The sequence below is a fragment of the Thecamonas trahens genome (genome assembly GCF_000142905.1).
Source record: "Thecamonas trahens ATCC 50062 unplaced genomic scaffold supercont1.68, whole genome shotgun sequence".
Lineage (NCBI taxonomy): Eukaryota > Apusomonadida > Apusomonadidae > Thecamonas > Thecamonas trahens.
The window spans coordinates 35,627-45,821 of record NW_013657612.1 but is presented as its reverse complement, the minus strand read 5'-3'; the positions used below and the strand labels follow the sequence as shown (position 1 = coordinate 45,821).

Genomic DNA, 10,195 nt, shown 5'->3' with positions numbered 1-10,195 from the left:
ACGCTCTCTCTCTCTCTCTCTCTCTCTCTCTCGCCCTCCCCCCCCCCCCAACCCCCCCCCCCACCCCCCCCCTCACACACTCCCTCTCCCTCTGGCAAGGAGATGAGCTCTGGCCGACGGGATGTGTTTGAAGGACTTACCTTCCACTGCCATGCTGGGCCTGGCAATGACGATGCGCTGGCGGTGAGCCAGCTTGTCCGGGCGTATGTGGTGCTGGGCGGCGGCGAGTGGGCGGCAACACTCTCGCCTTCAGTTAGCCATGTGGTAGCCAGTGACAAGTCATACTCTGTTCCGCAGGCACTCAAAGACTCGATTGCGCTCGTCTCGCCGTCATGGGTCATCGAGGCAGTTCGCTCGGGATCGCTTCCACCGCTGGGTCAAGCTGCTTCGGTCGACCGCTATTTGAAAGTCTCGAGCTATCATGCTGCTGCTGCGGGCGAGCTCCTGATCTCGCTGCAGAACGAGGTGGCCAAGGGCGCGACGGTGGCTGGGACGAATCAGTCGCTGGCGCTGATGCTGAACAACATCCAGTTTTGCACCTCGCAGGTTCCACGCAAAGTGCGGCAGGGACTGGTCAAGCTGATAGAGGCGCTTGGCGGGCAATACGATGGGATGCTGACGGCGGACACGCAGGTGCTGCTCATCCACCGGCCGATGGGTGCCAAGTACAAGTTTGCCAAGGAGAACGGCATACCGATGCTGATGGTTGAGTGGCTGCTGGACTCTGTGGCGGCGCACACGCTTCTCCCGCTGCACGGGTACGTGGTGGCGGCGTCGCTGGCAGAGCTGCTCGACTCGCAGAAGCTCTCGCTAGCGCGGATGATCCAGTCGCAGCTGGCGTCGTCGATGACGCTCACACCGCAGTCGACAGGCAAGTCTGGAACGCAGGCGTCGTCGTTGTTTTCGGTCGACTCGACGTTCTCCGACGTGACGCTCCTGCTTGCGGGGACGACGTTTTGCCTTACAGAGGACGACGAGGCCGAGCGTGCGTCGTACGCCGAGTCACTGGAGACGATGGGTGCCCGGGTGCTTGCCGAGTACTCGCCGTCTGCAACGCACCTGCTCTGTGTGGCTCAGTCGTCACCCGAGTACCAGCGCGCGGTGGCGGACGGCCTGACGATTGTGACCAAGTTCTGGGTCCACGACTGCTCGCAGGTATGGCAGATGCTGCCGCCCACACTTAAGCCGCTGTACTATCCTGTTGTCTCACACGACGCCATTCCCAACGCTGGCAATCTGCGGATTGCCATCACACGGTACGCCGGCGACCTGCGCAAGGACGTCCGCGACATGATCGTGGCGATCGGGGCGAAGTACACGTCGGAGCTCTCGGCGGACCACACGCATCTCATTGCGGCTGAGCCTGTGGGCGAAAAGTACACGTCGGCCGTCAGCTGGGGCGTCACAGTCGTCTCGCACTTTTGGATCGAGAAGGTCTTTTCTAGCTGGACGCTCGTCGACACGGCGCCGTATACGACGCTCGACCAGAGCGTGCTTGACGACATTGAGCGAAAGACCATTAGCAACTTTTCGTCGCAAGTCGAGAACGAGGATCCAGACGCGGCTGTGCCCGAGGTGCCGGAGCCAATGCCGGAGCCAATGGATGTGGCCGCTGACGGCACCGCCTCGACGGGCCCGCCATCTGTCCGCGCGGCGCTCTCACTCGCCCCGTACCCGACACTGGCATCTGGCTACTCGACGACCGAGCCGACGTCAAGCGGGCCGGTTAGCGCCGACCAGCGCGCTGCTACCAGAACTGTTTCTGGTGCGCTTGCTGCCGAGGCTGTCGTGGCAAAGAGAAAGGAGGGTGGCGAAGCGGCCTCTGAGATTGACGAAGAGGCTGCAGCGGCTGCCAAGGCCAAGGAGGAGGCCGAGGCTGCAGCGGCTGCCAAGGCCAAGGAGGAGGCCGAGGCTGCAGCGGCTGCCAAGGCCAAGGAGGAGGCCGAGGCTGCAGCGGCTGCCAAGGCCAAGGAGGAGGCCGAAGCTGCAGCGGCTGTCAAGGCCAAGGAGGAGGCCGAGGCTGCAGCGGCTGCCAAGGCCAAGGAGGACGCCGAGGCTGCAGCGGCTGCCAAGGCCAAGAAGGAGGCTGCCGCAAAGGCCAAGCAGGAGGCTGCAGCGGCTGCCAAGGCCAAGCAGGAGGCTGCAGCGGCCACAAAGGCCAAGAAGGAGGCTGCCGCAAAGGCCAAGGAGGAGGCTGCAGCGGACTCTAAGGCCAAGAAAGAAGCCGCCGCCAAGGCCAAGAAAGAGGCTGCAGCGGCCGCCAAGGCCAAGAAAGAAGCCGCCGCCAAGGCCAAGAAAGAGGCTGCAGCGGCCGCCAAGGCCAAGAAAGAAGCCGCCGCCAAGGCCAAGAAAGAGGCTGCAGCGGCCGCCAAGGCCAAGGAGGCTGCAGCGGTCGCCAAGGCCAAGAAAGCGACACCCGCCAAGAGCGAGGAGACCGAAGCATCCTCCAAGGCCGAAGGAGCCGCCTCGCCATCAACCAACCCGCCGCCTCCATCATTCTCCACCCTGCCGTCGCTCGACGCCAAGCGCGCGCCGTCGCTACTGGAGCGCAAGGCGTCGGTGTCGTCGACCCGGCGTGCAAACTGCGCTTTCTGCTCTGCGGCACGTCGGATGAGCAACAGGCGCAGGCAAACAAGCTCACCGCGCTCGGCGCGTCGGTCATTCCGCCGACCCATGACTACGACGCAACAGCCACCCACATTGTCCTGCCCAAGATCGCCACTACCGCCAAGTTCCTCTCCGGCCTTGCTGCCGGTGTGTGGATGATCAAGCCGTCGTACATTGCCGCCTCGGTTTCCGCCGGAGAGCTCCTCACCGACTTTGTCGACTACGAGTACGCCGGCAACGCCGTCGTCCGCGCCTCAGGCATCTGGCGCGGCGCGCCGGCATACTGGCGCAAGCATCGCCAGGACGGCGAGCCCGGCCCGTTTGTTGGCATGTCGGTCATCATTCTCGGCGGTTGCCTCCCGCGCTCGGTCATCGAGGCCGGCGGCGGCTCGGTCCTCGCTGTCACGACCCCGGTCTCAGCCCGCACCCGCAGCGCTGCCTCGATCGCCATCGTCGCTCCCGACGTCGCCACCAAGTCGCCCGACCTCATCCCGCACCTCTACAGCCTCGTTGACGCCGGCATCCCGCTCGTCTCCAAGTCGTACTTTGTCGATCTCCTCTGCTCCAAGAATAACGTCGACGCCGCAAAGTACTTTATCGAGCTCGACGCGGCACCGCCCACACCCGGCAAGCGCAAGCGTTCCGCGACTGGCGCCACAGCCGCCAACCCGCGCGCATCCAAGCGCGCGAAGAGCTCCACACCCGCTCGCCGCACCTCGCGCTCGCGGCGGCAGTGATCGCGCCCATGCTGTGCAACCTAAACTGAGAATATGCCAACTGTTTACATCATCGAGCCGGACACCCGAGCGCAGTCGTAGTCAAACGCCTGGACGGGGCCGACAGGCGAGCGGCAACCGCCGACACTAGCCGGAGCTTACTCCTCGGGGATCTCGATCTCGCCAGAGTCGATGGCGGCCTGGATGTCACGCGGGTCCTCACCGTCAACGGTGCAGCCGACAGAGACGGCGGTGCCGAGGATCTCCTTGACAGTGCCGGAGAACTGGCGGGCGAGCGAGCGGTGGCGCATCTGGCGGGCAATGTCCATGATGGCATCGAGCGAGAGGTCACCATCGTGCTTGATCTCCTCCTTCTTGCGGTCACGGATCGGCTCGTCGAGGGCGCGGATGATAAGGGCGGCAGCCGACGGAACAACAGACACGGTGGCCTTGCGGTTGATGACGGTCAGCTTGACGGTGACGCGGAGACCCTTCCAGTCGCCGGTGGCCTTGGCGATGTCCTCACCGACGCGCTTGGGCGACAGACCGAGGGGACCGACCTTGGGGGCCAGGGCAGCAGCAGCACCGACCTCACCGCCGGTAACGCGCAGGCAAATCTCAATGGGATCAGCAGAAGCCATGTTGCTCAAATGAGGTGTGGATGGATGAAGGGTTCAAACGACCTTTTTTGACGGGTGCACCTAAACGACTGTGTTCTGTGTGAGTATGTGTGTGGTGGGGGGGGGGGGGGGGGGGGGGGTGGATGGTGAAAACAATCAATCAAATGACACCGACAAACACACAGTGGTGGGGGTGGGGGGTGGGGTGGGGTGGAGGGTGGAGGGTGGAGGGTGGAGGGATGGGGGTGGCAGTGGGGGTGGTACTGGGGGGTGGAGAGGGTGGAGGTGGGTAGAGGGTGTAGAGGGGGTGGGGCGGGGTGGGTAGGGGAGGGGGTGGAGGAAGGGTTTGGAAGTGTGTGATGACAGCAGTCGGGGAGACCGAGGAAGGGGGGGGTTGGTGGCTACTTTCCAAGGGGCTATAGAGAACATGTGTGTGTTTCCAGGAAAACAAAGTAGATGACAGTGTTGAGCATGACTGTATCTACACACGTAGGGAGTTCTTTGTGGTTGGAAGTGTGGCATGCTCTCGGTGGGAGAGGGTGGGTGGGCAGAGGGATTTCGTCCCTGCTGAATTTGTATGATTTGCTACGTACGCGTTAGGAAGTGGGATGTCCAAGAATACGACGATTATTGCTCAAGAAGTGATTGAGTAAACCAACGAGTGATTGGCATTGAACGAACGAACGAACGAACGAACGAACGAACGAACGAACGAACGAACGAACGAACGAACGAATGAGCGATGATACTGAACGAACGAATGAGCGATGATGCTGAACGAACGAACGAACGAACGAATGAAAGAACGAACGAACGAATGAAAGAACGAACGAACGAACGAACGAATGAGCGATGATATTGAACGAACGAACGAACTATGATACTGAACGAACGAATGAACGATGATGCTGAACGAACGACAATATTGAACGAACGAATAAACGATGATGCTGAACGAACGAATGAACGATGACAAATACAAACAAACAAAGGTACAATCACAAGACGACACATCATGGTGATGGGCGTGCGACTTGGCCTTGCTCTGCAGCCACACAGCTGGCGAGATAGAGACCGGATGTGCACATTACGCGGCATAGGGAGATGATTACTGGAGGTGGTCAGTAACTTCCATCTAGATCAACACGTTTCAGGCCGTCATCAGTGATGCCTGTGCCCGCCGGGCCGGTCCTGACTCGGTTGGCGCCCGGCCGGGAGACAGCGAGGAGGAGGCAAAGGGCGACGGCACCACTCCTCTCCCATCATGAGCCAGGGGACGTTCTTTACGCCGCAAGCGCCGCGCATCTCTCAGATGGTGGCAACGCCACCTGGATCTGCGCCTGGTCGGCAGCAGGCGAGTCGTCCAGCCGCCGGAGGTACGCACAGCATGACCTTGGAATCTACCCCAATGACCTCGTACCACACCCCGCAAGGCCGACACAGCCCGCCACGGTCAGCCGGACGTACTGGCCCTGGTAGCGCTTACAACACGCCCTCTGCCGTACTCCAAGGTGCGAATGTTCTTCTCCATCCCCATACCCACATCCTCATCCCCTTCCCCCCTCCATTCATTCCCCCCATTACCCCCCCCCCCACGCCCCTCCACCAACTAACCCCTCCCCTCCTCCCGCCATGTCGCCTTGTGCCCTTCGCCCGTCTTTCGAAAAATGTCGCACTCGGCCACCACCACCACCACCACCACCACCACCGCCACCACCACCACCACCACTGCTACCACCATGCAACTTTCCGCGCGTGTGCTCTCTCACACTCTCGCTCTCTCGCTATCTCGCTCTCTCGCTCTCTCGCCTCTCTCACTGCGTCTCGCTCGATCCTGCTGCGGTGCGCCACAGGCACGACAGCCGATGACCTCGAGGGCCTCGAGGCTATGGTGGCGCATATGTCTGCGCTTGGCGAGCAGTCGTCGATGCAGCGAAGCGAGTTGGATGCGCTGGAGAGCCAGCTGGCTCAGCTCCAAGAGCACCGCAACAACCTTACTCAGCTCCAGTCGCTGCTCGAGTCGAACAAGGACGAGCAGACCATTTCACTCGTCGCCAACTACCTGGAGACGCTTGTGCCGTCGATCGAGGCGGCAGCCGAGGTCGAGGCTGAGGCCGAGGCTGGGGCATCCGCTGGTGCCGATGCCGGTGCTGCCTACCTCGCCGCCCTGCAGTCGCAGGTGCAGGCGCAGGGCGACGACGCCGAGTTCGACGACGACGCCGAGCCCGAGGATGCCAACGCGCTGTATGAGCAGTACATGGCGCTGATGGCCGAGAAGCAGCAGCTCGAGGCCATGCGCGACATGCAGATTGCCGCGCAGCAGGAGCTTCGCGCTGCAACCGCCGCCGCCGAGCAGCGCCAGGCCTCACCGTCGCCGGCCAAGGCTCCGCGCCAGGCCTCGGCCCCGCCGCCGTCCGCCGCCGTCCGCCGCGACATCTTCTCGCCGGCCAAGCCGCGCGCCTCGTCGCAGGCCCCGCCGCTCGCCCGCAGCTCCTCGCAGCCACTCACGGCCGAGGACGCCGCCAACATGCCAGTCGAAGACCTCGCCGAGCTCCGCAAAGCCCACTTGCTCAACCTCCGCTGGCTGCAGGAGCAGCTGGTGAACCAGCAGGCGTCGCCGGCCAAGGCGAGCACCGCGCCAGTGACGGCGGCGGCGGCCCCTGCGCCGCGCCGCGAGGCCTCGCGTGAAGAGCTTGACGAAGACGGCATCTACAACCTGCTTGCCACCGTCCAGCGCGAGTCGAGCGCTGGCGGCAACTCGGTCAACATCCTCGACCAGCTCGCCGCCCAGTGGTCGCAGCTCCAGTCTCAGTACACGCAGCAACGCAAGGCCACGCCCCCGCAGGCGCTCTCGGCCTCGTTTGCCGCGTCGGCGTCGGCCTCGTCGCCGGCCGAAGCCCCGCGCCCCGCACGCGCTGCATCGCACTCGCCGTCGCGCTCCGCTCAGCAGGCGCACGCGCCGGTGCCGGGCCCGGCCTTTGAGGCCCAGGCTGCCGAGATGGAGGCGCTCCAGGCCCGCATCGGCGGCCTGTACGACATGCTCGGCGCAACTCGCGACGACATTGCCGCCGTGTCGGGCGACAACGTGTTTGGCGCGTACGCTGCCGGCGAAGACGGTTCGGTCTCCGAGGCCGACTCGCTTTCAACCCGCTTCCTTGAGGACGAGCTGTATGCCTCGAACATCAAGTTGCAGGACCTGCAGCTTGCCGTCTCGTACGCCAAGTCGCTCTCGTCGCGCGCCGAGCAAAAGGCGTTCTTTAAGGACTTTGTCCGCTACTTTAGCGACTCGCAAGAGTCCGAGTCAGAGGCCGGGCATGGGTCCGACGCCCGCGCCAGCGGCGTTCCCTCCGGCGCCGCGGCCCCAGACGTGCTCTCGCTCGACTCGGCACACCCTGCCGGAACTGCCGACCTGCTCGCAACGCTCAACGCCGAGCTCGCGCGCGCCGGAAGCTACAGTGGCGGCCATGACGATGGCGACGATGGCGCGTCGTCGGTGGCCTCAGTCGGCCTCGACTCGGCCGTCTACGAGGCTGCCGTGCAGTTTATTGTCCGCGTCGAAGACGACCCGAGCTACGTCTCGCAGCTCTTTACCCTGCTCGCGCAGTTTGACACGCCGCTCCTTCGGGTCCGAGTCCTCGCCTCGCTCGACCGCCTCCTGCACGATGTCACCGCCGAGGCCGCGTACCTCGACGAGCACGCGCCCAAGGTCGGCGCCAAGCGGCACCCGACCGACGATGATGAGCTCCGCGAGCGGTCCGCCGAGACCCGCACCGCACGCAAGCGAGCCCGCAAGCTCAAGAAGGCCCCGCCGCCGGCCAAGAAGGAGCGTCCGCCGCGGACCGTCACCTTTGACGCTCCGCTGGCTGCCGGCGGCACCGCCACCGTCGACGACGACCCGACCACCACTGTCATTCGCAACAAGATCATGGAGGAGATGCATGCCCTCGACCAGATCAACTACTTTATTCAGTCGGTCCAGGACTCGCCGAACAAGTTTGCTGTCGACTCGCCGACCACGCCACGCGCGGTGGTGACCTCGCGGCCCGTCGCCGCTGCTCCCGTCGCCGCCGCCGCTGCTCCCGCCGCTGCAGCCTACGACTACGCCGAGTCGGTCAACGACGACGAGCCTTCGCTCGCATCCGAGGACGAGGGCGAGTCGCCCGAAGACGCCCGGTTTTACGAGGCGACCCGTGCAGAGCGTCACGTCTCGATCACGCCCGAGCCGCCGACCCAGCGCCCCGACGCCACCGGTGAGCTCTCGGCTGCCGACTCGGCGACGGCGTCGACCTCGCAGGCCCGCGCCATGGAGGACGAGCTTGCCGCCGCCCGCGCCGAGCTCGAGTACCACCAGTCGCGCAAGGCCGCCCTCGAGGCCCGCCGCGCAGACCTCCTTGCCCAGCAGCAGGCCATCGTCGACATGGCGCGCTCGGCCGGGATCGACCCGGCCGCCCTTGGGCTGGACCTCGGCGAGTTTGCGGGCGAGGAGGCCGCGGACGAAGCTGTCGAGCAGGAAGCTCAGACTCCCGCCGAGGGCGACAACGACGGTGGCGACGGCGACGGCGACGGCGACGACGAGTCGACAACCTCGTCGATGGAGGCCACGATGAACCACATCCTCACCAACTACCACGTCGACGTCTACATCAACGACGCGCTCCTCACCGAGTTTGGCAATCTGTTCAAGGCGCTGGCGGCCATGCCCGAGTCGGGCGGCAAGTTTAACGACGTCGTCCGCCAGATCCTCGAGGGCCTCTTTGCCGAGTTCAAGTACACCAAGCTCAACCGGCCCGTCGACACCAACGAGTTTGCCGCGTTCTCGGACATCCTCGCGCGGTACTCTGGTATGGACATTGCCGTCTTTGAGGAGGATGTGCTCAAGGATCTCAAGGACATGCTCTTCACCCACCTCATCACCCTCTCGCTCACCGACCAGCTCGCCGACGAGGAGGCGACCCGCACCCAGCTCCAGGCACAGGCCACCGCCGTCGCTCACCAGCAGCGGCAGACCAGCCCGCCGGCTCAGCCCTCTGCTCAGACTCAGACCCAGGCCCCGGCGCCCGACAACGACGCCGCAAACGCGGCTGGCGTCGCTATCGAGGACGTCTTCTCGCTCCTCGCCGCTTACGACCAGGCTGCCGCTGCGCAGTCGCCGGCCGAGAACCGCGAGGGCCCGAGCCACGACAACGGCAGTGCCGGCCAGGGTTACCCGGCGTACTCGCGCCACCTCGAGGGCTTCCTTGCCGGCGGCGCTGACGGCAACACCGACCCCGCGGCGCACCCGAACTAAAACCAAACCCGCTACCTGCCAAGCGCGCGCTACGCCATGTCGAGGATGGCGTCCCAGGTGTCGTCGGCAAGCACGGGATCGTCGCCGCGCCCGCGTGCTGCCGCCTCTTTCTGCGCTCCGTGCGGATCAAAGGCCTCGTCAGGGAGCGAGGGATGATGGACGCCGGACGAGTCGAAAACCACCGGCGAGTACAATCGAGACTCTGCATCCGGAGCTAGATCCCTTCCGTCGGCGTCATCGCCATCGGCAGCCCCCGAAGCGAGCTCGATGGCGCCTTGGATGGCGGCTAGCCACGAGTCCCTCTCGGGCATGGATGAGCATCGAATAGCATAGATGCGCTTTGATGAAGAGACAGCAATAGCCAGACCATGCTTGCCATCCTTGTCCGCCTCCACCGCACTCACACTCGCTCCAGTCAGACCAATAGCTCCACGTGCTGATGCCCATGCTGGCGCAGCCACATCCTGGCTCGTCTTGAAGTACACCAGCGCCCCGTCCGACCGGAACATGCACCACCGCCGCTTCCATGCCTTGCGCACCTTGCCCCGCTTCTCCACCCACCCGAACTTGCTCAGTGCAGACGCAGACATCCCTTACACCCGTCCGTCTCCTCAGTCACGTGCGGTGTCTTGCCGTACAGCCGTGGCAGCCGCTGCAGCCGTGGTGGCCGCTGCAGCGAGCCAAAGACAGACCTTTGCATTGGCATTGGAAGGTCACCCTCCCACCTCCCGCGTCGTGTCTCAACCTAAAAATATTTTTGTCCCTCACCCCCCACCCACCCCCCCACTCTCCTTCCCGCGCGCCGTTGAAACACCCGCTGTCTCCGCCTCCTCGCACTCCCCCCCCCCCCCCCCCCCTCCCCCCTCTCCTCCCACACAGCACTCCCCACACACCACCTCTCCCACCCCTCACAACCCCCCACACCCCACACCCCTTCCGCCCACCCATCCCCACAACGCCCACAC

The 10,195-nt window shown here is 64.5% G+C and overlaps 4 protein-coding genes across 4 annotated transcripts; 2 read left to right on the top strand and 2 right to left on the bottom strand.

The window, feature by feature from the left end:
• Positions 1 to 102: 102 nt before the first annotated feature.
• AMSG_11026 (uncharacterized protein) lies at positions 103 to 3,384 on the top strand (the record flags this gene model as incomplete). Its single annotated transcript, XM_013897550.1, has 2 exons — positions 103 to 2,559; positions 2,622 to 3,384. The coding sequence occupies 2 exons, from the start codon at positions 103 to 105 to the stop codon at positions 3,342 to 3,344; spliced, it is 3,180 nt and encodes a 1,059-aa protein (XP_013753004.1). The 3' UTR covers positions 3,345 to 3,384.
• On the bottom strand, positions 3,371 to 4,550 carry AMSG_11025 (60S ribosomal protein L12). Its single transcript, XM_013897549.1, has 2 exons — positions 4,537 to 4,550; positions 3,371 to 4,032 (listed from the first exon to the last, which is right to left on the bottom strand). The coding sequence occupies exon 2, from the start codon at positions 3,962 to 3,964 to the stop codon at positions 3,482 to 3,484; it is 483 nt and encodes a 160-aa protein (XP_013753003.1). The 5' UTR covers positions 3,965 to 4,032; positions 4,537 to 4,550; the 3' UTR covers positions 3,371 to 3,481.
• A 657-nt stretch (positions 4,551 to 5,207) lies between these two features.
• AMSG_11024 (uncharacterized protein) lies at positions 5,208 to 9,246 on the top strand (the record flags this gene model as incomplete). Its single annotated transcript, XM_013897548.1, has 2 exons — positions 5,208 to 5,319; positions 5,797 to 9,246. 2 exons carry the CDS (start codon positions 5,208 to 5,210, stop codon positions 9,228 to 9,230), a joined length of 3,546 nt encoding a protein of 1,181 aa, XP_013753002.1. The 3' UTR covers positions 9,231 to 9,246.
• AMSG_11023 (uncharacterized protein) lies at positions 8,636 to 10,178 on the bottom strand (the record flags this gene model as incomplete). The annotated part of the gene is made up of 2 exons (XM_013897547.1): positions 8,636 to 9,822; positions 10,175 to 10,178. The coding sequence occupies 2 exons, from the start codon at positions 10,176 to 10,178 to the stop codon at positions 9,260 to 9,262; spliced, it is 567 nt and encodes a 188-aa protein (XP_013753001.1). The 3' UTR covers positions 8,636 to 9,259.
• Positions 10,179 to 10,195: the final 17 nt, after the last annotated feature.

Coding starts and splice junctions, on each gene's coding strand:
- AMSG_11025 (XM_013897549.1), bottom strand. CDS start 3,964: ATGGCTTCTGCTGATCCCATTGAGATTTGCCTGCGCGTTACCGGCGGT.